At 42.3% G+C, this 26,814-nt stretch overlaps 3 protein-coding genes across 3 annotated transcripts in view; 2 read left to right on the top strand and 1 right to left on the bottom strand.

Moving 5' to 3' along the window:
* Positions 1-9,535: 9,535 nt before the first annotated feature.
* Positions 9,536-11,005, bottom strand: LOC121941089 (growth arrest and DNA damage-inducible protein GADD45 beta-like). The gene is made up of 3 exons (XM_042483808.1): positions 10,769-11,005; positions 10,457-10,558; positions 9,536-10,296 (listed from the first exon to the last, which is right to left on the bottom strand). The coding sequence occupies exons 1-3, from the start codon at positions 10,810-10,812 to the stop codon at positions 10,050-10,052; spliced, it is 393 nt and encodes a 130-aa protein (XP_042339742.1). The 5' UTR covers positions 10,813-11,005; the 3' UTR covers positions 9,536-10,049.
* A 3,639-nt stretch (positions 11,006-14,644) lies between these two features.
* LOC121941343 overlaps positions 14,645-26,814 on the top strand; it is a 44,110-nt gene continuing 31,940 nt past the window's right edge. Inside the window, exons 1-9 of the mRNA XM_042484122.1 lie at positions 14,645-14,690; positions 22,951-23,139; positions 23,843-24,031; positions 24,631-24,825; positions 25,363-25,494; positions 25,584-25,727; positions 26,159-26,181; positions 26,328-26,499; positions 26,581-26,814. The exon at positions 26,581-26,814 is cut by the window's right edge and continues 6 nt beyond it. Of these exons, the coding sequence (XP_042340056.1) occupies positions 14,649-14,690; positions 22,951-23,139; positions 23,843-24,031; positions 24,631-24,825; positions 25,363-25,494; positions 25,584-25,727; positions 26,159-26,181; positions 26,328-26,499; positions 26,581-26,814 (1,320 nt within the window). The 5' untranslated portion in view covers positions 14,645-14,648. The remainder of the gene's footprint in view (positions 14,691-22,950; positions 23,140-23,842; positions 24,032-24,630; positions 24,826-25,362; positions 25,495-25,583; positions 25,728-26,158; positions 26,182-26,327; positions 26,500-26,580) is intronic.
* LOC121941088 (growth arrest and DNA damage-inducible protein GADD45 beta-like) lies at positions 20,150-22,184 on the top strand. Its single transcript, XM_042483807.1, has 4 exons — positions 20,150-20,369; positions 20,580-20,681; positions 20,802-21,024; positions 21,559-22,184. The coding sequence occupies exons 1-4, from the start codon at positions 20,326-20,328 to the stop codon at positions 21,670-21,672; spliced, it is 483 nt and encodes a 160-aa protein (XP_042339741.1). The 5' UTR covers positions 20,150-20,325; the 3' UTR covers positions 21,673-22,184.

Genomic DNA, 26,814 nt, shown 5'->3' with positions numbered 1-26,814 from the left:
GGATGTCGTACACTGTAAAGCCCTCTGAGGCAAACCATGTTTTGTGATAATGGGCTCTATAAATAAAACTGACTTGACTTGACAGAGAGCATTACACCATAAAACCCCCAAATCTGCATTTTCATCAAAGAATCTGACTTTTCTTCAAACTCTCTTTCCGTCGTTCATGACTTCTGGATTCCAGCGTTCTCCAGGTCCTCCAGGCTGCTGTGTGAGAGGGTCAGTGGTGCTGTGGCGTCCTTAGCGTCCCTCTGGTTTGTGGTCTGGAGGACAAACAGCAGCAGGAGGGAGGGAGGGGACATTTGGTTTGACATCAAAGCGTGGTTTGGGCGGGTGGGGTCGGGCTGGTGGTGGGTGGGGGGGTTACCTCAGCACACGCTCTGTAATTGTGGCCTGGTGCTCACGGAGAAAGGACGCTCTGTGATGATGAGCGCTGATTTATAGACGGAAAAGTCAAACGAGGAGAAAAGAGAAGAAAGTTTTATTTTAACGTCCAATCAGAGTCTGTAAAAACGGACTTCATTCCTGCTGCAGAGCTCAAACTTCTCTAAACACGTCGTCTAAAAGTCTTGAATTTCTCCATTAAAAAGCCACAGCTGCACACTCAGAGTAAGCATTGCAGTTATTTAAGGGGCTTATGGTTATCATTCATAGATTTTCTAATAATTGAGGGATTTCTTTTGTGCAGGTTTGCTGGATTTTTTTGGTTTTTAATGTGAAGAAATTCATTCAAAGTTCACTCTCAGTTTCTGTGTTGCTTTAACGACTGTCAATAATAACAATAATGATAACTTTATTTATAGCACCCATAAAAACACTGTTTATTGTGCTCAAAACTCGTAATTTGTAAAGTAGTTATATAATAACAGTAAAGAAGTGTGGTGGAGTAGAAGAGGAAAGTGGCATGAGATTAAAATACTCTAGTAACATAAAAGTTCCTCATCTGCAGAGTTTCCCTGTGCTGAGGCTTCATGCATGTAATCCGCAGTCAGACACAGACAGAAAGGAGCTCTGCACACTTTTCTGTCTGAACTTTGGTACAGATCCGCAGGTTAACCCCTGACACACAGCCTGCGTGTGCGGAGGTGTTGATGTGACGTCATGTCAGCTGTTTCTAGATGTGGCTGCAGACGCTGAACCCCTGATGTTTCCACCTCCGCCCGGCGTCTGCTCGTCCTCCGCCCGGCGTCTGCTCGTCCTCCGCCCGCAGGCTCCGTCTAGCTCCTCCAGCTTGTCTTCTCGTCTTTTTTCCAGACAAAAATAAAAGTGAAACCACGACCTGAGCCTCTGTCTGTATTCTGGTCCTCAGACACTCCTGTACATGTCAAACTGATGCTGTTTAGATTTGAAACTCTGAAGTCGGTGACCTCGGTGACCTCTGTGACCTCGAGTCAAGCTGCTGTATGAGCACGTTAACGCCGAGTGCAAACACATTCGTTCATATCAGACATCATCTTATTATAAAGTGCTTCTGAAGACCAACACGTCTGGATGATTAAACAGCTGTAATCATTTAAACCATGTCTTCAAAAAACAGATACTGAACATTAAAGAACTTCATCACAGTGTGTTACAAACCATTTATTAACTGTTTATGAGCTGTTTATTAAACAAAGACAAGTTAAGAGATGATTTCATGTTGAGTCTGAGAGCAGCTGATCTGAGCAGAGAACAGAGAGCTTTTTCTTCCTCAAACCGTCTCAACTATAAATATCTCCTCTGGACGCCGCCGGTTATTTTTAACCCAGCTGAGGCTAAATTTACTGAGCGGGGCGTCTCCTCCACCCGTCCCACCGCAGAGTAACCCCCAACCCCCCCCACACCCCCCCCACCCCCCCCCCCCCCCCCCCCCGCCTGCGCGTGCCCAACCCATTCAGGAGCCAAACCTCAGAGCTCGGAGGCCGCTCTGACTCTCTGAGTGAGTCAGAAAAAAAAAAAAGCGGGTCAAACTAAAGAGGAAGAAAACCTTAAATTACTCCGAGGAGAAGCTTCTTTTGAAATGTTAAAAACTGAATAAATGTCACTTGTTTTACTCATTTTTTTTGGATCCAGAATCTGAAAACACAGATTTCTGTAAAGACATCTTGAAATAAGAAGCCTTCAAAGAAAAAGAATATTTCAACATCTTTCAACAAAAAGAGCTTCAGTATCTTTAAAGAAGAAATGTTGAAAATATAAACTTGGTTTTGAAAATAATGGAATAGGATAAAATATTCCAGCTTGTTTTCATTCCCAGGTCCTCGACGTCACGTTGTCACGCTCCTCGGCGTGCAGTATCGACACTGAATGCACCTTTTATCGTCTTTATGAGCTCCAAGTGCTCGATCACATTTTTATAAGTGCAAAGTGAGCTGATGTTGGTGCTGGATCTGTGCGCTGATAGAAATCTCGCTCGCAGATGAACGAGGCCAAATATGACTATATTGGTACAATTTCTTACATTTGATTTCTGTCAGATAGAAGTAAAGTTTGATCTCCTGGATCAGTTTAAATCTCCTTTTAAAACCAAAAGTCAACATTTTTTATAACTTTACAAATCATCTTTAGGACACACACACACACACACACACACACACACACAGGAAGTAGTATGTCTCCTGGTTTGTGTGTTGTTGTTTTTTGTGATGATGAAGGTTCAGCAGGTCGACTTTAGAACATGAACAATCAGAGAAGCATTATAGAAACAACATTTATTATTATTATTATTATTGTTGTTGTTGTTGTTGTTGTTGTTATTATTTTCAGAGATGACAGATCTTGAGCTGAGCTGTCAGTGTTCATCACGTCTGTGTCGCCTTCAGGAACCTGAACTTGGCGTCAGAAATCTGAAACTCTTTGGGTGAATCTTGTTGTGTTTTCTGTGATGTTGCAGCGATCTCTGCCTCTCACTGCTTCATCCTTCATCTGACTGTATGCTCCTCTCCTCCTCTCCTTTTCTCCTCCTCTCCTCCCCCTCTGTGACTCACCCCTCTCTGAAGCCTCCCACTGATCCTAAAGTGGCCTTACATGGTCAGTGACGTGGCGGCAGGATCTCCCTACGTAGCGGCAGCCCGTAAAGGCTCCAGACTCCTACCTGCCTGCGCGGTCCAATCAGCGGGCTCCATCTGTTTCCGTGGCGACGTGACGCAGGGATGCGAGCGGGGAGCCTCCTCGCTGGACGTGGATGCTCAAACAGAAATAGCTGCTGGTGTGACACACTGAGCTGCTTCTGGTTTCTCCTAAAATAAAGCTGCTATTCCTGAACACACACACACACACACACACACTCAAACACACACACACTCACGGAGGGTCATCAGCATCACAGACATCATGATTACTTCAGGACCGATCCAGTTATAGAACAACTTCTGCTGTTTCTGTCTCTCATTGACTCAGAAACAAACAGGTTGTTCCTTTAAAAAAAACACTTTGTCTCCTTCAGTGTGTGTGTGTGTGTGTGTGTGTGTCCAAAAGTACACAGATAAACACTTTGGTTATGGTTTTCACCCCTAAATCAGCCTGAAGGCCCAACAGCCACTGGTCCACAGATGCATGTTCACAAACACATTAAATCACCACAAAACAAATGATACACACTGAAAATGGGGTCTATGGGGCCCCCGAGGGCCCGGGGCCCCGCAGGACCTGCACCTCTAGTGTTTGTTATGCAGGTGGATCAAACAGCGGGTCAATATTTAAAGTTTTTCAGGTGGTAACACCAGTGGCTCTCCAGCCAGCAACTGATGGTACAGACATGAAGGTGTGTGTGTGTGTGTGTGTGTGTGTGTGTGTGTGTGTGTGTGTGTGTATGTGTGTGTGTGTTGGTACTTTTACCAAAATACTGTTCCTAAAGAAGTCTTTCACTGATATAAAGAGACTCCTCATAGTGCTGGGCAATATGGCCTTAAAATATTGTCATATTTTGTACCCACATCAAGATACACGATACGTATCTCAATATTTTTTAATGTCCTTGAAGTTAATGTCAAAAACTAAAATTTAAAAATCATTGACTGAGCTGCAGTTACAATAAAGTTAAATAAAGCAGCTCTGTCATGTAATAATATTGAATACACTGATGTTATAACAACATTTAATAAAATATGGTTATAAGGAAGTTAAATAAAGTACTTCTATAATGAATTTAATAAAGTTATAATTAACTAAATCAAAGCCGGTGTTGATGTTTTTGCGTCCTGTTAACAGTTGGATGTTAGCAGGAAGTTAAAGTGTGACGGCAGTCTGAGGATTCATCCACTGTGAGCTGGAAACAGACGAACAGCTCTCCACTTCACAGATTGCAAAGATTTCTGAGTCACTGCTGCTCCGTGGTTACAAAATGTGGCTGAATAATCGCGACCGAAGCTCTGCAGATAGAAAAACACAAACCTGCTCACACTTCCTATCATTCGTTACACCTGAGTATTTGCAAATTGTAGTAGTGCTCCGTGGTTGAAACGTGTGACTAAACAGTGACGGCCTGAAGCTCTGCAGAAGCCCTGCTCTGTGTGTGTGTTAGCTTTATTCCCACTGAAAAAATGCACCAACACCCGCTAGCATCTGGCTTTTTAATGCAATGAGAATGAACACGTGTTTTTATCGCCTCTCAGCTTTGATGGAAACACGATAGCCTGGTGAACGTGATAATTTCAGCTCCTTAGCTGCCGAGATGCAATGATGTGGCGCCACTAATTACCGTCCTTCTCCTCCTAAGCAGCTAAAACACCAAATACAGGACACTGAAACTGCTACATGAGCAGAGAAAACAGAGAAAAACGATGCTGGTACTTAAGAGGCTTAAAACCTACAACTACCAGGATGCACTGCACCGGAGCAATAAACATGTTTCTGAAAACATTTGAGAAGAGAATTAAACTCTCGGTTTACACTGAATCAGTGCTGCTTAGTTTTTAGTCTGACTGGATTTTGATGTGAGTTTGAGAGACAGAGAGTGATACATAAATGCAGAAGTGCAGCCTGTAGTTCATTAAAAGCCCCAAGAGCCGGTTCATACAGTCTAACTTCTTTTCTTAAAATACATATTACATATCAAATCTATCAAATCAATCCAGCCTTTGTTTTTTATTCTTTTTGTTTTTATGTGTCAAGCACTTTGATTGGCTGTTTAGCGCTACAGAATCTAAAAAAATCTCATCTATAGAAAAGTTTGATTTTTCCATGCTGAGGCCTGGTGACAACGTCAGAGGGTGTACCTCCTGAGAACACACACACACACACACACACACACACACACACACACACACACGTTAGTGAGTGTGGGTGTGTTGGTGATTAGTGCAGCTCGGTACGTTCCCTCCTTCAGATCAGAGACAGAGAGTCTGTCAGGTTAAAGTCATGTGACCTGCGCTCTCTGACGTCCCCGTGTGTCTCTGTGTTGCTGGTGTCAGATCAGTGAGTCCTCGCTCTGTCTGTTGATGTTTGGGTTACCATGACAGCCATCTTTTACGAGCTTTAAAAACTACGTCTGTTAATGAGAGACACGTCTCACTCTTTGTTGACACATGTAGACACACACACACACACAGTCACACATAAAGACATAAAGACATGAAGACATGAAGACATGATAACATGAGGACATAAAGACATGAAGACATGAAGACATGAGAAGATGAGGACATAAAGACATGAGAACATGAGGACATAAAGACATGAAGACATGAGAACATGAGGACATAAAGACATGAAGACATGAGAACATGAGGACATAAAGACATGAAGACATGAAGACATGAGAACATGAGGACATGAAGCAGCAGCAGCTTGTTGTTGTTAGCTCAGGACTGTTTCTGTGTCCGTGGCCCCGTCCAGCCCCGCGGGGCCCCTCCAGGGCCGACTGCCAAAACAAACAGGCCTTCAGCGTCATCAGAGCGGCGGAGTCCCCGTTACAGCAGGATGTGACAGCAGGAAGTGACATCAGAGGCCGCTGGCTGTTTGTGCAGAGCTGCAGTTTACAGCTCAGCAGGTTCCACACAAACACGCAGCTGGAGGAACGCCACGTTCTCCTACAGCGTTCTCCTACAGCGTTCTCCTACAGCGTTCTCCAACAGCAGAGAGCAGAAAATGACCTTCGGAGTGTCCCAGGAGCCAGAAACACGCCGTTCTCTGCTGCTTCGTCGGCTTCCAGATGAAATATGAGTGAGACGCTGCCAGAAACACTCTGCACGCGATGTTCCCGCTCAGAGTCCAGCTGTTCAAAACTCAAATGTTCTGTTTACTTTTTTTTTGTCAAAGCAGCCTCGGTTCAGATCGCTGTGATCCAGACACAAACTTTCCAAGAAAAGCTTTTAAGTACTTCTAAATGGCATCTGAGAACTGATGCTGATCCAGCTCTGTACAACATGTCTGTAAAATTAACAGCAGAGTGCCGTGAAATCCAGACGTCACAAAACTGTAAAAACAACGAAACAGTGTTAAATTTACTGCAACATTTTGTAACCAAACAAAACTGTAAGAATATGTTTAAATGATGATATTTATTCGTAGGATTTACAGATTACTGTTGTTTTTTATTTAAAAAAGAGCATGTTACATTTTATAAATGCATATTTTCTGCTTTGCAGATAAATATGTAGCCTACAAATGGATTCTACATCATCTGAGTTACATTTGAATCTTCCTTGAGACTTTGCCCATTAAAAAAATGAATACAAAAATATTTCCAGCAAAAATATTAGGATATTGGCAAATAAGTTCTTTTATCTGCCAATAACAGCTCTTTAAAACTAAAAGAAAATATTCATCATTTTCTAATGTGTTGATTTTTAATTATTAGAAATCTGAAATTTGTGTTTGAATTGCAAATCACAAATCTGCTGCAGGTTCAGCTCCCACCACAGAAGAAGAAAGTCAGTCCAACACACACACACACACACACACACGCACACACACACACACACTGCAGAGAGCACCATGGAAACCGAGGTGATGTGAAAATCTCCGCCAACACACTCCTCATGTAACCATCTTCCTCCTGCAGCCATCAGCCTGATTTTGGACAAAAATATGTGGACGTCCCTGCAGATTAAAATAAACCCTGCGGGTGTTTACGTTACGTCTTTTTGCAGCATTTTAAAACAGCCGAAGCTTGTTTTTGATCCAGGAATATTTTCAGTTTCCAGTCAGCTCATCAGGTGTGATAAAAGCTGTCCTGCAGGGTTTACATGTTTTTGCAGATAAAATGTTACATAAGTACATGAAAACACTAGAGTGTGGGGAAATCTGCAATAACAATGTCTTTATGAGTTTAACTGAGGTCATCAGTTTTCACACCACAGCGTCAAGTCAGTTTTTAATTTACAAAGCACCAGATCAGCACCAGATAAAAGTTGTTTCAGGACACTTTTCATACAGAGCAAATCCAAAACCAAACTTCAGCTGTGCTCAGTTGTATGAAATTATTCAAAGAGAATCAGCTACATAAAAATGTTGGAAACTGATTTGATATATTTGACATAAGGCTGCAGGTCAAAAGAAAACATTAGAGGACCGAGGACTGATCCCTGTGGTGCTCCGAGTGCCAGAAAACAAATGTCTAAAACACCAATAATTAGATTTTCCTTTGCTGGAAGTTATCAGACCAATAAAAACAGACCAAGAACAACATACTTATGGCCATTTAGTGTATGTGTCACCTGGATAATCAGAAACACTTTTAAACAAATTCATTTTGATCTTATTTCTTATCTACATATCGCCGCAGTGAGGCAAATGTTTGGGATCAAATATACGTCGAATCACAGTCCGTTCAGCAGCTTCGTCAGTGGATCAGCTGTTTGTGACGCCAACAGCAACTACCGTGGAGAAAAGAGCGAAACTCCCGACTTCCACCTGGGAGCCCGCCGTTCATTTTACTGTGTGAAACCAAAAGTTAACGAGTTATTTTATGCAAGAACTATACTTCCATCATTCAGCGACGTGAAATCAGCCTCCCAGACCATCTTTTTGATATTATACTTTTTTAAAGCTCACTTTGTTATTATATTGCTTTGGGTATTTTAAAGATTATTATATATTTTTTCTTTTTTACCAATATGAAGGCCTACTTATTATTATATTACATTGTGTGTGTGTTTTTTTTACTGATGCTTCATGTTTGCACTCTTTCTTTGAATAAATGAATAAAAGGATCATCTCGTTTTATCTCAATGATAATGTGTTATTGTTTGTAGCATGTTGCATTATTATGTTACCTTATATTAAATTAGTATTATAACAAATGTACTCAATTTAACCCTTAAAGGACTGTTTGTCTCATTTCAGTCTCTTTTCATTCTCCATGTTATGATAACTGTGTGTGTGTTGATGCATGTGTCCTAAATGTAGTCCAGATTGTGTATTTGAGTGTAATCAGTGAATTTGCAGCTCAGCTCCTACAATAAGTCTAAAATACACTGTGGAAACTAAATAGTTACATTCAGACTGTTCAGGTCCAAAAATGCTCCATTGAAACCCATTCAAACTGACATTTTTGATCCCACAGCCATCAGAGCAGAAAAACAGGACTTGTATTATTTCTGGGTGTCATTCTGGGCTTTTGACTCTGAATTTGTCATTTTGACTATTTTCCACCTGATGAGGTCATTTTGACCATATTTGGCATATGGAGGAAATACATGCTATTTCCACTAGGTGACCTGTCACAGTCAATGTAGCTGCTGATCACTGACATATCCCAGACTGTCAGCAGCTACACTCACACACTGACATATCCCAGACTGTCAGCAGCTACACTCACACACTGACATATCCCAGACTGTCAGCAGCTACACTCACACACTGAGGAGGAGGACAGACATCATTCATTATTTCATCTAAAAACATAGCGGCATCATGACAAAGACCTGGCATTTAAAGGGTTAAAGTTCTAACAATTAATAAATATTTGATATTCATGATTAGGACTGATGTTGGTTAATTAAAAAAACTCAATGAAAGTACAACATTTGTAGTTAAATAATTTATTAATGCATAATATTCTTTCAAACTTAATTTTGAAAAGTGCACGTTGTGCACAGACGACTATGGGTGAGTGTAATAATAAAAAACGGTCCCTAAAGAGTTAAACAATTAAAATATAACACACACAAACTCTGACATAGATGAAATGATGGTGTAATTATTTATTGTGTTAACTTTTTAGTCTTCACATTTTAGCGTGTTTTACAATCATTTTATTCAAACAAGAAGTTGGAAAAAATCAAAAATAATAAAAGTGTTGGAAATAAAACGTTAAACTGACCTTTAAAATGTCCAAAGCGTCGTCAGAAGCCGCAGTGAGTGAAGTTTGGCGTTTTTCAGCCGCAGAGATGAAAGTCTGCGTCTCCTCCTGCCGCAACGACCATTTCACTGTTAGCAAGCAGCTAAACTTTAGCTAACACACGAACTAAACCCCACAAACCGCCGCTGAACCTTCACATTCACACCAAACTGCGCCCGAACCGGAGCCCGCGAGCTGCCCGCCAGCCTGCCCGCGAGCTGCCCGCCAGCCTGCCCGCGAGCTGCCCGCCAGCCTGCCCGCGAGCCAGGGCCGAGGACTGCAGCGGCTGCACCGGCGGGTTCTGCAGAAACACAACGGAGACGCACCGTCAGATGACCGCTAACGTCTGTTATAGTCTGAGCTCACTACTGTCTGAGTTTACTTAGAGCCACGATCAGGGCCACGATCAGGGCCACGTTAAAGAAAAACAGCCTTAAACTTTAGGTCATAATATTAGTCACAGACTGAGACTGAAAAGTCGAGTGATATGAGATAAAAAGCAACAAAGTATGAATAAATTATTAGAAGTGATGATTGCATGGTCAACATTAGAAGATGAAATCTTGAAAATAGGCTAGCTGCATATAAAAAGAGGATCCTACCATATTACCCAACTCTCCATCTCAGCCTGAGACTTCTCAATCTCGTAACAGTACGATTGTTTTTCTTGTAAATGTACGATTTTAATATCGTGACATTGCGATTTTATTCTCCATATCTAACATCATTTTTTCCGTAACGTGGCGCTTTATCCTCCGCGGTGATTTCTGCATGAGCACGTGTTGCATCAGACGGAGGGAGGCGGACTTACGGTGACAAGGATGCAGTGCAGGTCCCGGGGTTCGTTGCCGTTGCTGTCCTCGTTGTCCTCCTCCAGCAGCTGAGCGAGCCGCCGCATCCCGGACACGCGCAGGATGTTGATGTCGTTGTCGCAGCAGAAAGCCTGCAGCAGCGTGAAGTGGATCTGCAGCGCGATGTCGTCCTCATCCTCCTCATCGGTGGCGAGGACGCACAGGACCACGCTGTCAGGGTCCCTGCTGCAGGAGGGGGGGGGGGGGGGGGGGGGGGGGGGGGGGGGGGGGGGGGGGGGGGGGGGGGGGGGGGGCAGACCCGGTCAGAACATCGTCTCATAATAATAAATAATAATACATCTGATTAGTGATGGTAAAGGCTGCAAAGGGAAACCAGACTTACACATTCATGAGCTTGGCGGACTCGTAGACTCCCACAGTGAGACAGTCCTGCTCCTGAGCCGCGACCAGCAGCTCCTCCAGTGCCTGACTCACCGTCTCCATCCTGCAAACACACACACACACACACGGTCAGAGATGTGCTCCGCGTGCTGCACAAAGATACACTGACACCTCAAACATCTGTTCATAAACTCTGGATCCGTGTTCACACATGTGATCCGGGATCGGAATCTGGTCAACATCGTGATCTGACACTCGTGCTGCTGAGTGCCAGTGCGTAATTACGCATCGCTACCGGCCATCCGTGACTTACTTTTTTTCGGTGCTGTTGGAGCCGACGACCTCTTCCAGAGTCATGTTGAAGTCACAAAAATAATCCACAAACTCCAGGATAAGAAGAAGAAATATCCACAGCGCGAAGGCTGCTGCCGTCCCGTTAAATTCCCGGAATAAAGTCCCAACGAGCGGTAATCCAGATCGGTGCAAAGATCCGTCCAGAGTCTGGAATAGCAGGTTCAGAGTTAGAGTCCGTACGCTGTGAGAGTGAGGAAGAAGCTCTGTACCTCCGAAAGCAGAAACTCTCTGTGTTTATACTGCCTGTGCGCGGGGGGCGGCACCCCGCCCGGCCACGCACCTCCTGATTGGCCCGCTGCTGTCAATAGATCCCCCGGACTCTGCACCCATTGGCTGAATGCGCTGCAGACGTCGGAGACCCCACGTGGGGCGGTTTCGGAGAATCCCCCCCGCCCCCTCCTCTTCCTCCTCTCCCAGTTTGTTTACTGGGAGTTTTCTTTCTGCGGAGGAATTTCCAGACAAATCTCCCCGCGCGCCTCCTCCCACAGCGCGGGATCTGCCCCTGCTGCACGAGGACAGCTTCACCTGGAGCTCAGCCGCACCGAGAAGAGCCTCCACCGGACTGCAGCCGCAGCGCGCCCGAACTATCCCGAACACACACGAACACACTCGAGCACCCAGCAGTGACGCATAAATTCACCCTTTTTCTTTAAATGAGCTCGGTTTTTCTCCTGTAAAGTTTCTGGTGATTTTTTATATTTTTGGTGATATTTTTAATTGGCAGTTTTCTTTTTCTTTTGATTTTTTTTGCTCTTTTTTCATTTTTTTATTTTAAAATATTTGTAGTGTTATTTGGGGTTTTTATAACAATTTTCTTTTACTTAAAATTTAAAAATTCAAAATTATTATAATAACGCCACCGGGAGCAGGTGACCGGTCCGTGCCAGAGCACGAGCCCGGCAGGAGGCTGTTTTTAAGGCTGCCGGTTGAGCAACAGCAGAGTTAAAAATAAAAGATGGAGAGGAGCATTTTGATAAACACGAGGAGAAATTCACGAGACCATCAGATGACACTTTGGTTTCTGTTAAATTTCACACGCGAAGTGCAAAAGTCTGAGGCTCCAGGTCAGCTGCAGCTCTGCAGTTTTGCAGCTCTGCAGTTTTACAGCTAAAAATAAAAACTATCACCTTCTGTTATTTTTCTTTGAATAAACGCAGGCTGTCAGCGTGCAGCAGGTCGCCTGGTTCATGTTCCTGCAGGCCTCTGTGGTCTCATGTCCTGACCCCCCTCCCTGTAGGGCTCAGCGGGTCTCTGACGCCCCCCCGCGGCCCCGCGGTGTCTCTGCAGAGGTGAAACCAGCAGGACATGTAGGAACACGCTAGGACTCAGTGAAACCGGTTCCCCGAAGTGGGGCACAGGCAGAGGGGGGCTCCCGGAGGGGGCTGTTGTTATGGGGGCCCTTAGGGTCTTTAGGGGGGTTTCAGGGTCCATTAAGGGGGTTTTGAGTGCGTCAGTGACACATGAAGGAGTTTCTGCAGCTTTTTGAAGACAGTTTCACAAGTTTTAAAGGTTTTCTGAGGGAAGCGCTGCACACATTCATAGAAAACAGACCTTTAACCCTTTGAAACCTAGGCACATGGACTTGATTTCTTTCTGAAAGGAAGAAGGTAACAAGCAACTTTGGAAAACACAAACCTAGAAATTAAAAAAAAAAAAAAAAAAAGCACTACAAATTAGCTGAAAAAATCATCCCCAAAAACAAGGAAATGGCCTGACAGACTACATTTCTTGCAGTCTGCTGGACATTTACTGCCTGGTATTGCATTTTCCTCACGTTCTTGAAAGAAATCAAATGAGGGTCCAAAAGTCAAAGTACCTGTGAAAGGCGCCTCAATGCAGCACAACAGAGTGATGTAGATCCAGGTTTCAAGGGGTTAATAATCAGATCGGTCGGACACAAAAACCTGCAGGTGCAACATTTCATATTTTATGACGATTTATTGATATGGAACCTGCAAGACTTTTTAATGCATAAAAGTACATTTTAAGGCATTTCTAAGGTAAAACATTAACGTTAAGGGACATTTAGGGTCTAAAACTAAAGTATTAGGTGTAAAATTAAGTAACAAAACCCTTAAGTTTGAGAAGCTTTTGACTGAAAGTGTTTGTTTTCTGGGAAGAGTTTAAGGGCTTTCAGATTTCCTCCTGGAGACTTTGAGTGGTTTTAAGGTTTTAAGTCTCTTTAGTGAGTTTAATCGTTTATTTTAGAGTTAATCGTGTATTTAAACAAATAATAATGTGCAAAATGAAATCAAGTTTGATTAGAAAGTCAAAGGGAGAAACAAAACTGACTGAATTCAGTCCAAATAAACACTCTTCCTCTGCTGATGAGGACGGATATTTCCTCTGATCCTCTGCTGCCACCTGCTGCATTTTCCTCATACACAGAAATTCTCCTTTGAAACCTGAAAAAAAACCGTGCAAGAAAGCAACGAGCAGTTTAACAAGAGATGGGTTTTTTTTATTTTTTTTTTTTTAATGTTTATTAGTTTTATTAGTTTGGAATTGAATTGAAATTTAAGGACCGTTAAGTATTTCAAGATATCAAATGAGGATCAGGACTGTAAAAACTTTATTGATGCTTGTTTGATTGAAGAGTTTATTTAATGTATAAAAAATTCGGAGGAAAGTTTTCCTGCTGTTGGTTCTCAGCTTTCTTTATCTCTAATTTGATTCATTCAGTAAAAAATAATTCAGTCACATGATTTGATTTGATTTAAATCAGAAGTTGTTTAAAGGGTCACTTTTATTAACCCTTTAAAGCTGCACATTAATGACCCTCTAATGACGACATGAATCCAAAATAAATCCATCAAACTCTGAAGAGCTTCACAGAGACACGGAGGCGTTGCTTCAGTGATTGATTATTGATGAGGTATCAGCAGTTAATGAGGGTCAAACTTCAGACTGATGGGGCTCATTAGCAGCCAATCACGGCGCTCGTTAATGAAAACACTCATCACATGACCTGGTGCAGCTCTGATCAAATCAATCAGTGATCCTGATCGAAACTGCCCATCAATGAAGAGCCAATAACCGATCATAGCTGATAGAAACTTTTAAAACCAAAAAGACAAAAATAGTCACATAGCATGAAAATGAACTTCAGTTAAAATTTAATCAAGTTTAAAATCTTTCAAGCCATTAAACAAAAGTGAGCGTTTTTTTTCAGCTGTAAAACTTAAGAATAAGATGATTTAAAGATGCAAAAGTAGAGTTTAAGGAACTGTAAATGCATAATAATTAAAATTGTACTCTTTGAAACAGATGTCTCTTTTCTTTTGCTGCTTTCAGATGCTTTTAACACGTATTTTCACCTTCATATTCTGAGCATATTGGGGCACTTTCCCTTAAAAACATAAGGAAAAAAGGCAATGAGCAGCTATGTAAATATTGTTCCACAAATTTCAAGAAATTAGAAATTAGAAAAAAAGGGAAAAATATTCAGGGAAATATTTATATTTAATTAGATATTTAAAATTAGGTTACAAACTTTATATATTTTAAGCATTTATTTCAAGTCTTGTTTGACTGGATTTTCAACTTTCTTTTATTTGTATATTTTGCTTTTTGTTGTTTGTTTTTCTTTTTTTAATTTTATTTTTCAGATTATTTTCTTGTATTTTTTTTACTAATTTCTTGAAAATGTTTTGTTCTTTCTTTGTTCACCCCATTTTTTTTAACCAAATGAGGCCAGTTTGCTCAGGCATTAAAGGGTTAAGGGTCTTTAAGGTGTTATTTGATATTTTAGTGTCTTTAAATGTATAAAATTAAACAGGCTTTTATGGGGAAAAAAGAAAAAGTTTGATAAACTATTCAGTGATTTAAGTGAACCAGCCATGATGGAGCCGACGGAGAGCACGAGCGGACCCGCGGAGCCGGTACGCTTTCATTTATTGAACCTTTATTTCGTGACGGAAAATAACGGAAATGCGGCGGCTAACCGAGCAGCTAACGTTAGCTCTGCGGTTCACGGTCACATTTCCGTTATTTTCCGTCACGAAATAAAGGTTCAATAAATGAAAGCGTACCGGCTCCGCGGGTCCGCTCGTGCTCTCCGTCGGCTCCATCATGGCTGACCTCACCGCGGAGAAAACATCTTCTCAGGTAACAACTTCAGACTGCACCGGAACACACCGACACACCTGCGTCAAGGTCCCCGGATGTAGCGAGAGAGCGTCCGGTCACGTTTTCAAAATAAATCTTTTCCAGTAAGACAAAAAATAAAATAGAATTATTCTTATTTTCTTTTAATTTTTTACAGTGTATTAACCCTTAGGGTCCGCTTTAATATTGCACACATTCGTATTGCTTTACGCACAAAATAGGCTTCTCAAAATCAACCGTTAAAGAATATTAGACATTAACTACAAAAATTACATAAATTATTTTTTTAAACCAACATCAGTCCAAATATCAAATATCTATTAAGGTGAGAATTTGAGAGTGTGTGTGTGTGTGTGTGTGTGTGTGTGCGTGTGTGTGTGTGTGTGTCTGTCTGACTGTTAAAGGAGGAAAAAGTGTGTATTGTGAGAGTCAGATGAGCTCGCAGATTATAAACCTGAAGACTGAAGGTCGTGTGAGATGGAAATGAAGCTGCAGGAAAAACTGCAGACTGAAGACTGAGGGAGTGTGGAGCAGCAGGAGAGCTCACACACACACACACACACACACACACACACACACACACACACATTTAGGCATCAGATGTGTGTATTGTAAAATCATTAAACTAATTAGTCGGTTTGTGGATTGTAAAGTTTGCTTCGGTTTGTTCGTCAGTTTAACAAGTTTGAGTTGAACATGTTTTAAATCCGCAGCAGGAAAACACTCAATAAACTCACTGTTTCACCTCGAAACACTTCAAATTAATTTCAATACTTAAAAAGACTCTTTATTACGTATCTTATACCTTAAAATCCCATGAATGTTAATTTTATGACCTTTTAAACATCAACACCATTTTATACTTTAAATTTTCATTTTTAATCTTAAAAACCTTTAAAAACACCTTAAGTTTCAATTTTACACTTTTACAAAACCTTTGAACTTTGCCTGAAAGCTCCTTAAACTTGAATTTGACTCCTTTAAGCTTTAATCAGATACATAAAAGTTGCTTCAGTTCCTTTAAAAAGGACTTTATGCTTTAAGCCTCTTAAAATGAAAAGTGCAGAATGAACATCATAAAAAACTAAAAATAATAAATAAAGAACTGTCAACATCCTTAAATCACATGTTTTATGTGATTTAAGGATGTTATATTAAACTTAATGACAGGGACATTTAGTTTCACATTAAAAGTTCTCAGAATTTAAATCTTGCGATTTATGATCTGAGAGATTAAAAGTCTCACATGAACTCAAAAACAGAGTCGCTCAAACTGAAACTGTCAAACTGAAGCTCTGAACATAAATTCGTTTTTACTGGTTCATCATTTAAGACCTGACAGGAATATTTTTAAAATCTTGTATCAATATTTTAGTTTTTACAGTAGCTGGAACTAAATTTACCACCTGAATATTTTCTTTTTTCCCCGTGAATCAGTTCATTAAACTTATGTGTTAACTTCAATAAAATGAAATTGATCGCTCATCAATGAATCAATCGACACTTTGTTACAGACTCGAATGATTGATGACGAGTTTCACACCAGAACTGAATCCTTTAAAAACTCCTGAAAACTCTCATAAAAAATGCAGTTCACTTAAATCACTGAATAACCCTAACCCTAACCCTTCCCCATAAAAGCCTGTTTAATTTTATACATTTAAAGACACTAAAATATCAAATAACACCTTAAAGACCCTTAACCCTTTAATGCCTGAGCAAACTGGCCTCATTTGGTTAAAAAAAATGGGGTGAACAAAGAAAGAACAAAACATTTTCAAGAAATTAGTAAAAAAAATACAAGAAAATAATCTGAAAAATAAAATTAAAAAAAGAAAAACAAACAACAAAAAGCAAAATATACAAATAAAAGAAAGTTGAAAATCCAGTCAAACAAGACTTGAAATAAATGCTTAAAATATATAAAGTTTGTAACCTAATTTTAAATATCTAATTAAATATAAATATTTCCCTGAATATTTTTCCCTTTTTTTTCTAATTTCTAATTTCTTGAAATTTGTGGAACAATATTTACATAGCTGCTCATTGCCTTTTTTCCTTATGTTTTTAAGGGAAAGTGCCCCAATATGCTCAGAATATGAAGGTGAAAATACGTGTTAAAAGCATCTGAAAGCAGCAAAAGAAAAGAGACATCTGTTTCAAAGAGTACAATTTTAATTATTATGCATTTACAGTTCCTTAAACTCTACTTTTGCATCTTTAAATCATCTTATTCTTAAGTTTTACAGCTGAAAAAAAACGCTCACTTTTGTTTAATGGCTTGAAAGATTTTAAACTTGATTAAATTTTAACTGAAGTTCATTTTCATGCTATGTGACTATTTTTGTCTTTTTGGTTTTAAAAGTTTCTATCAGCTATGATCGGTTATTGGCTCTTCATTGATGGGCAGTTTCGATCAGGATCACTGATTGATTTGATCAGAGCTGCACCAGGTCATGTGATGAGTGTTTTCATTAACGAGCGCCGTGATTGGCTGCTAATGAGCCCCATCAGTCTGCAGTTTGACCCTCATTAACTGCTGATACCTCATCAATAATCAATCACTGAAGCAACGCCTCCGTGTCTCTGTGAAGCTCTTCAGAGTTTGATGGATTTATTTTGGATTCATGTCGTCATTAGAGGGTCATTAATGTGCAGCTTTAAAGGGTTAATAAAAGTGACCCTTTAAACAACTTCTGATTTAAATCAAATCAAATCATGTGACTGAATTATTTTTTACTGAATGAATCAAATTAGAGATAAAGAAGCTGAGAACCAACAGCAGGAAAACTTTCCTCCGAATTTTTTATACATTAAATAAACTCTTCAATCAAACAAGCATCAATAAAGTTTTTACAGTCCTGATCCTCATTTGATATCTTGAAATACTTAACGGTCCTTAAATTTCAATTCAATTCCAAACTAATAAAACTAATAAACATTTAAAAAAAAAAAATAAAAAAACCCATCTCTTGTTAAACTGCTCGTTGCTTTCTTGCACGGTTTTTTTTCAGGTTTCAAAGGAGAATTTCTGTGTATGAGGAAAATGCAGCAGGTGGCAGCAGAGGATCAGAGGAAATATCCGTCCTCATCAGCAGAGGAAGAGTGTTTATTTGGACTGAATTCAGTCAGTTTTGTTTCTCCCTTTGACTTTCTAATCAAACTTGATTTCATTTTGCACATTATTATTTGTTTAAATACACGATTAACTCTAAAATAAACGATTAAACTCACTAAAGAGACTTAAAACCTTAAAACCACTCAAAGTCTCCAGGAGGAAATCTGAAAGCCCTTAAACTCTTCCCAGAAAACAAACACTTTCAGTCAAAAGCTTCTCAAACTTAAGGGTTTTGTTACTTAATTTTACACCTAATACTTTAGTTTTAGACCCTAAATGTCCCTTAACGTTAATGTTTTACCTTAGAAATGCCTTAAAATGTACTTTTATGCATTAAAAAGTCTTGCAGGTTCCATATCAATAAATCGTCATAAAATATGAAATGTTGCACCTGCAGGTTTTTGTGTCCGACCGATCTGATTATTAACCCCTTGAAACCTGGATCTACATCACTCTGTTGTGCTGCATTGAGGCGCCTTTCACAGGTACTTTGACTTTTGGACCCTCATTTGATTTCTTTCAAGAACGTGAGGAAAATGCAATACCAGGCAGTAAATGTCCAGCAGACTGCAAGAAATGTAGTCTGTCAGGCCATTTCCTTGTTTTTGGGGATGATTTTCAGCTAATTTGTAGTGCTTTTTTTTTTTTTTTTTAATTTCTAGGTTGTGTTTTCCAAAGTTGCTTGTTACCTTCTTCCTTTCAGAAAGAAATCAAGTCCATGTGCCCAGGTTTCAAAGGGTTAAAGGTCTGTTTTCTATGAATGTGTGCAGCGCTTCCCTCAGAAAACCTTTAAAACTTGTGAAACTGTCTTCAAAAAGCTGCAGAAACTCCTTCATGTGTCACTGACGCACTCAAAACCCCCTTAATGGACCCTGAAACCCCCCTAAAGACCCTAAGGGCCCCCATAACAACAGCCCCCTCCGGGAGCCCCCCTCTGCCTGTGCCCCACTTCGGGGAACCGGTTTCACTGAGTCCTAGCGTGTTCCTACATGTCCTGCTGGTTTCACCTCTGCAGAGACACCGCGGGGCCGCGGGGGGGCGTCAGAGACCCGCTGAGCCCTACAGGGAGGGGGGTCAGGACATGAGACCACAGAGGCCTGCAGGAACATGAACCAGGCGACCTGCTGCACGCTGACAGCCTGCGTTTATTCAAAGAAAAATAACAGAAGGTGATAGTTTTTATTTTTAGCTGTAAAACTGCAGAGCTGCAAAACTGCAGAGCTGCAGCTGACCTGGAGCCTCAGACTTTTGCACTTCGCGTGTGAAATTTAACAGAAACCAAAGTGTCATCTGATGGTCTCGTGAATTTCTCCTCGTGTTTATCAAAATGCTCCTCTCCATCTTTTATTTTTAACTCTGCTGTTGCTCAACCGGCAGCCTTAAAAACAGCCTCCTGCCGGGCTCGTGCTCTGGCACGGACCGGTCACCTGCTCCCGGTGGCGTTATTATAATAATTTTGAATTTTTAAATTTTAAGTAAAAGAAAATTGTTATAAAATACCCCAAATAACACTACAAATATTTTAAAATAAAAATGAAAAAAGAGCAAAAAAAATCAAAAGAAAAAGAAAACTGCCAATTAAAAATATCACCAAAAATATAAAAAATCACCAGAAACTTTACAGGAGAAAAACCGAGCTCATTTAAAGAAAAAGGGTGAATTTATGCGTCACTGCTGGGTGCTCGAGTGTGTTCGTGTGTGTTCGGGATAGTTCGGGCGCGCTGCGGCTGCAGTCCGGTGGAGGCTCTTCTCGGTGCGGCTGAGCTCCAGGTGAAGCTGTCCTCGTGCAGCAGGGGCAGATCCCGCGCTGTGGGAGGAGGCGCGCGGGGAGATTTGTCTGGAAATTCCTCCGCAGAAAGAAAACTCCCAGTAAACAAACTGGGAGAGGAGGAAGAGGAGGGGGCGGGGGGATTCTCCGAAACCGCCCCACGTGGGGTCTCCGACGTCTGCAGCGCATTCAGCCAATGGGTGCAGAGTCCGGGGGATCTATTGACAGCAGCGGGCCAATCAGGAGGTGCGTGGCCGGGCGGGGTGCCGCCCCCCGCGCACAGGCAGTATAAACACAGAGAGTTTCTGCTTTCGGAGGTACAGAGCTTCTTCCTCACTCTCACAGCGTACGGACTCTAACTCTGAACCTGCTCTTCCAGACTCTGGACGGATCTTTGCACCGATCTGGATTACCGCTCGTTGGGACTTTATTCCGGGAATTTAACGGGACGGCAGCAGCCTTCGCGCTGTGGATATTTCTTCTTCTTATCCTGGAGTTTGTGGATTATTTTTGTGACTTCAACATGACTCTGGAAGAGGTCGTCGGCTCCAACAGCACCGAAAAAAAGTAAGTCACGGATGGCCGGTAGCGATGCGTAATTACGCACTGGCACTCAGCAGCACGAGTGTCAGATCACGATGTTGACCAGATTCCGATCCCGGATCACATGTGTGAACACGGATCCAGAGTTTATGAACAGATGTTTGAGGTGTCAGTGTATCTTTGTGCAGCACGCGGAGCACATCTCTGACCGTGTGTGTGTGTGTGTGTTTGCAGGATGGAGACGGTGAGTCAGGCACTGGAGGAGCTGCTGGTCGCGGCTCAGGAGCAGGACTGTCTCACTGTGGGAGTCTACGAGTCCGCCAAGCTCATGAATGTGTAAGTCTGGTTTCCCTTTGCAGCCTTTACCATCACTAATCAGATGTATTATTATTTATTATTATGAGACGATGTTCTGACCGCGTTGCCGTTGCTGTCCTCGTTGTCCTCCTCCTGCAGGGACCCTGACAGCGTGGTCCTGTGCGTCCTCGCCACCGATGAGGAGGATGAGGACGACATCGCGCTGCAGATCCACTTCACGCTGCTGCAGGCTTTCTGCTGCGACAACGACATCAACATCCTGCGCGTGTCCGGGATGCGGCGGCTCGCTCAGCTGCTGGAGGAGGACAACGAGGACAGCAACGGCAACGAACCCCGGGACCTGCACTGCATCCTTGTCACCGTAAGTCCGCCTCCCTCCGTCTGATGCAACACGTGCTCATGCAGAAATCACCGCGGAGGATAAAGCGCCACGTTACGGAAAAAATGATGTTAGATATGGAGAATAAAATCGCAATGTCACGATATTAAAATCGTACATTTACAAGAAAAACAATCGTACTGTTACGAGATTGAGAAGTCTCAGGCTGAGATGGAGAGTTGGGTAATATGGTAGGATCCTCTTTTTATATGCAGCTAGCCTATTTTCAAGATTTCATCTTCTAATGTTGACCATGCAATCATCACTTCTAATAATTTATTCATACTTTGTTGCTTTTTATCTCATATCACTCGACTTTTCAGTCTCAGTCTGTGACTAATATTATGACCTAAAGTTTAAGGCTGTTTTTCTTTAACGTGGCCCTGATCGTGGCCCTGATCGTGGCCCTGATCGTGGCCCTGATCGTGGCTCTAAGTAAACTCAGACAGTAGTGAGCTCAGACTATAACAGACGTTAGCGGTCATCTGACGGTGCGTCTCCGTTGTGTTTCTGCAGAACCCGCCGGTGCAGCCGCTGCAGTCCTCGGCCCTGCAGAGCATCAGCAGCTTCTGCGAGGAGAGCCGCTGCAGGAACCAGTGGGTCCCCTGCCTGCAGATGCAGGACCGCTGAGCCGAACCGGACCGAACCGAGTCAGACCGCTACGGAGCGGTGAGAACGAGTCCAAACAGCCGTCCTTCTGCTGAAGACGGATAACGGCGTTTGAGTGACGAGAGCGACCGGATCGCAGCGACCCGGGGCCTTCCTGCTGGGTGACTGATCGGCCAGGGCGCGTGGGATGTTGGTACCGGACGAGTCGTGAAGGCCGGACCGGGCCTCCGTTAGAGGAGGGGAGGACTGACGTCAGGTCCTGGGCCTGCAGAGAGTCTCAGTGAGATGTCACGTGACTGCTGGATGTCACATGACCGAGCCAATGAACTGAGGAGCTGGAGCAGGTGAAGCTGCAGGTGCTCTGCTCACCTGTCCGCTCACACATGAACTGGGGACTTTAATTCTACTTCCTGTTGTCAGTGACGTCAGACGCCGACGACACAGCTGCTTATTTAAAGGAACAGAGTAATATATGAAGGAGTGAACCCACCTGTTTATTTAACCTGATGAATAAATTATTGTTGAAGGAGAAACAATCGATTTCTGAGTGGTTCATCCGGGAGTGTGTGTGTGTGTGTGTGTGTGTGTGTGTGTGTGTGTGTGTGTGTGAGTCATCCTCACAGTGATGACTCCAGCTGAGTCACAGCATTTTAAAAGAAATGAGATGAAAACATTCAGGTGTGTGGGAGTGTTTTTACAGATTACAGATTCTCTCTGCTGCTTGCTGAGGTTAAACTGCACCGACAGCAACGTCTCCGAAAAAACTGGGAGAACTACGCGGCCAAAAGTATGTGGACAGCCCTGTCTACATACTTTAGCAGCTACACTGATTGTGACAGGTCACCTAGTGGAAATAGCATGTATTTCCTCCATATGCCAAATATGGTCAAAATGACCTCATCAGGTGGAAAATAGTCAAAATGACAAATTCAGAGTCAAAAGCCCAGAATGACACCCAGAAATAATACAAGTCCTGTTTTTCTGCTCTGATGGCTGTGGGATCAAAAATGTCAGTTTGAATGGGTTTCAATGGAGCATTTTTGGACCTGAACAGTCTGAATGTAACTATTTAGTTTCCACAGTGTATTTTAGACTTATTGTAGGAGCTGAGCTGCAAATTCACTGATTACACTCAAATACACAATCTGGACTAAAGTGGACGGAAGAATAATTATGGAAGAATAGATTCTGCTCTTGAAAGCACAAACGTGGCTTTTTTATGGAGTCTGTTTGGTCCTTTTCTGGCACTTTTGTGAATAAATGAAAAACAAAGTTGTATTTTTGTGTTTTTCTGTGCAGGAAGTTAAACTGACAGAATCTGTAGCCTCAGAGGAGACGGACAGCAGGGAGAAGCCGGGGCAGGACAGAGATAAAGACAGACGGAAGGACGGGGACAAAGACAGACAGCAGGACGGGGACAAAGACGGACAGACAGATGGACAGACGGTCTCTCCGCCTGCAGCTGAATCCTCCCGTGCAGACTCAAAGGTACTCAAAGACAGGTCAGAGTGTTTTGGGGTTTTTTTGGGGGGGGTGCTGGAAAAGTAATGGAATTAGTAAATATCATGGAAAGTTTTGGAAAAAATCCTGGAAATCAGCTGTGTGTAGTAAAGTTTCTGTATTTTCTCTCCTGAAACTCCATCTCTCCCTGTTTTCCCACAAGGAGCACACAGCTGTACATGGCAGCATTTTATGTTCATGTTTTCAGTGATTTTACAGAAAACCCTCAGGCCTGCAGCTTTGGAAGGCACACTTAAAAATTCATGGTGATTTTCTTTTTTTTCTTTTTTTTTTTTTTTAAAGTTTGGCAATTTTTGATAGAAAACTTTTTAAAATCGGCATTATTTTCGTTATCTCTTTTTTCTGCTAATTCTTATAGTATTTTTTATTTAATATGTTTTATTTTTCATTTTGTTTGATCAAGAAAAATGCTTTGGAAGGCATTTTTTCCTCAAAATTTTTTTTTTAAATTGCCAATTTTTTTTTTCTTCCTATAAACGTTGAGCCAGAAAAACCCCTTGAAAAAGTATTAATTTAAGGTAGCAAAGGTAAGTAGTTGTGGTTCCATAGTTAGACTCAAGCCACAAGATAAAGATTTTAAAAATATCTGACAACTTGACTAATGATACAAGCTGTAAGGAACATTGTGTGTGTGTGTGTGTGTGTGTGTGTGTGTGTGTGTGTGTTTCAGTGGGTGGTGGGCGCTCAGTGTCGGGCGGTGTGGTCGGAGGACGGGCGGGTGTACCCGGCGACGGTGGTGTCTGTGGACGGACAGCGCTGCAGAGTCCGTTTCAACGGCTACGGCAACCAGCAGGACGTGGAAGTGAGCGCGCTCCGAAGTGCAGAAGGCGCTCCGCAGACACACGGAACAAACTCTCAGGTAACGAAGTTTCCCCTGACCTCCACAGGTCTGCTGCCTTTAAGTCACCGCCGGTGCATCTGAAAGAGATTTCACCTGTTAAAAACCTCTAAAACACACAAAAAACATCTTATTATTGCTGTTATTATTACTGTTATTTCTTTTATTGTTACTGTTATTATTTCTCTTATTATTACTGTTATTATTTCTCTTATTATTACTGTTATTGTTTTTCTTATTACTGTTATTTCTGTTATTATTACTGTTATTACATCACGGGGTGAAACTTCAGAAGACCATGGGATACAGCAGAAAGCAACATCAAATCAGCACAAAAAGCTGAAAAAATGCACCCGAACACACCGGCGTCTCGTTATCTTTGTGTGGTATCATGTGAGGGTGTGTGTGTGTACTTGTATGCTTGCGTACTTGTGTACTTGTGTACTTGTGTATGTATCATCTGTGTGTATATTACAGTGTGTGGTATTGTATACAAACTCTGGTTTAGAAAAGCGTTTCAGAAATAACATTTAGTATTATTATTATTATTTGATATTATTATTCTCATTATGAACCCTCTTCAGTCACGTGACAGAGTCTGTCTGCCGTCTCCGTGTCAGGAGTGGAGACCTGGCTCTCGGTGTCGGGCCGTGTACTCGGAGGACAGTCTGGTTTATCCGGCCGTCGTTCTGTGGGTCAAAGGTCAGCGCTGCCGCATTCGCTTTGATGACTATGACAACGAGGAGGAGCAGGATGTCAGCGGCCTGCTGAGCCCGGACGAGCTGCACGGACCCAGCAGAACCTCTGCAGCCAAGGTAAGGACCTGGACCTGGACCTGGACCTGGACTCGGACTGAAGTAGTTTAAGACGTTTGACTGAAATGTGTGCTGCTATTACAAGATTCATAATCTTGTTGAGCTCTTTTTTAATCTGAGGGTTTTCCAAAATGTTTTCTCTAAAAACAAACAAACAAACACAAACAAACGTGAAGAGGGACACGAGCGTCACGAGACATGGCTCCATAATTGGCAAGAAATTGGAAAAAATAAATAAAATGATACAAGAAAAAAACACAAAGACAGGGAAGAAAAAAGAAAATAACGTAGTATATAGTTTAAATTGTTTTGCAGCATGATTTTAAATATATAAGTAACAGAGTTATAAATAAAGTTTTCTGAAAACCCACTTTTTTGATAATATCTAATAAACCCCAGCAGCTAATTTTCAGATCAGTTCCCTTTTAGTTTTGTTGTAGTTTTGATTACCGTTTGCAGGAAGTTTCCGGACAGGTTGCTGATTACGTTCATTCCCGTGTTTTGAAAGCTTTCAGTTATCCCTTGTTGAACCTGCAGGGCGGCTCCTGGAGGTCCAGCATCAGCGCCAGTAACCTGGACTGGAAGAGGAGGAGGGAGGAGAGAGGAGGAGGAGGAGGAGGAGGAGGAGGAGTGGGGGAGAGGCAGCCGGCGGAGAAAGGAGGAGCAGAGGTACGTCAGTGTTTCGCTTTGTGCTCTTTAAAAGCGAAATGAAAGTAAACCGTGTCGACGTCTGTTTTTGGTGTTTTTCTGCACGTCAGCAGGCGAACGAGAGCAAAGTGGAGACGGAAAACGAAGAACAGAAGAAGAGAGGAAACCAGCAGAGAGACGCAGCAGAGGCACCGACCAATCACAGCCTCCCTTTCTTCCCTCCGTTTCCTCCTCCTCCTCAGACGGGCGCCGGGGTAAAAATACCGCTAAAAAAATCAAAAATCAAAATATTTATAACCAAACTCCTACATATTGATACTGAAAGGCTGAATATTGGTGCTGCACTAAAAAGTCATGAAATATGCAAGTAGTCATTTCCAGGCCTGGAAAAGTCCTGGAAAAATCCTGGAAATGTGTAAAAAACTGTGTGAAGCTGTTGGTCGATACCCATCAGTAATATGCATGTATATATAAAAAGATTAAAAAAACAAAAGTGCTCAGTTTGGCACCATCAACTCTTTGTTTCTGTTATATTCATAGTTATATTTATGGTTATATTTATATTTATATTTTATGTTTTTTATATTTATATTTTTTTTTAAATTTTATATTTATATTTATATTTTATATTCACGGTTATAGTTATAGTGGTTGGTGTGGACGGCCCTTGACACCGGTGCGTCAGACGTGTCGCGGCGCCCTCAGGCTGTAGTTTGGCGTTTTCTCTGATGATGTGATTCTAAAGATGAAACCCAAATCTTCAGATTTGGCAGAGGTGAATTTGCAGCTCTGCCGGAGACAGTCTCGGCTAACATCGCTCCGTTTGAAATCTTCCTCTTGTCCTTTTCTCTCAGCGTGGAGCGCACTAACTGGAACGTGGAGGACGAGGTGGAGAGCGCCGTGAGGCCCCCCAGCGCTCAGGAGGCGTCCCTGAGACTCCAGTGTAACGGTCTGAGTGAAGACTCCAGCTCCGAGACCAGCAGCTACTCCGAGAACAGCAGAACCACCTCGAAAACTGAGAAAACCGCACGCTCTCCGTGTTTCTGTTCCTCCTCTCTTTTCTCCGTACTTCCTGTCCCACTGACGGTCTCTCACCGCCTCTTTTAGGGCTCGTCGGTGGGCGGCGTCCCGCAGGTGACGGTGGCCTACCTGAGCCCTCTGGTCCTGAGGAAGGAGCTGGAGAGTCTGCTGGAGAACGAGGGCGAGGCGGTCCTGGCTCAGCCTCAGTTCCTGGAGAACCACTCCATCATCTTCTGGAACCTGGTGTGGTACTTCCAGCGCCTCGGCCTGCCCAGTAACCTGCTGCAGCTGGTCAGAGCCTCGCCACTGGTCAGCCAGTTC

This window comes from Plectropomus leopardus, chromosome 3, assembly GCF_008729295.1.
Source record: "Plectropomus leopardus isolate mb chromosome 3, YSFRI_Pleo_2.0, whole genome shotgun sequence".
Taxonomy (NCBI): Eukaryota; Metazoa; Chordata; class Actinopteri; order Perciformes; family Serranidae; genus Plectropomus; species Plectropomus leopardus.
This window is presented reverse-complemented; position numbering and strand designations above follow the sequence as displayed.

Bases quoted from the DNA above. Each gene is read 5' to 3' on its own strand.
- LOC121941089 (XM_042483808.1), bottom strand. From the start codon at position 10,812: ATGACTCTGGAAGAGGTCGTCGGCTCCAACAGCACCGAAAAAAA. The intron at 10,559-10,768 runs GTAAGTCACGGA...GTGTGTTTGCAG, and splicing joins TCCAACAGCACCGAAAAAAA to GATGGAGACGGTGAGTCAGG. The intron at 10,297-10,456 runs GTAAGTCTGGTT...CTCCTGCAGCAG, and splicing joins TCCGCCAAGCTCATGAATGT to GGACCCTGACAGCGTGGTCC.
- LOC121941088 (XM_042483807.1), top strand. From the start codon at position 20,326: ATGACTCTGGAAGAGGTCGTCGGCTCCAACAGCACCGAAAAAAA. The intron at 20,370-20,579 runs GTAAGTCACGGA...GTGTGTTTGCAG, and splicing joins TCCAACAGCACCGAAAAAAA to GATGGAGACGGTGAGTCAGG. The intron at 20,682-20,801 runs GTAAGTCTGGTT...CTCCTCCTGCAG, and splicing joins TCCGCCAAGCTCATGAATGT to GGACCCTGACAGCGTGGTCC.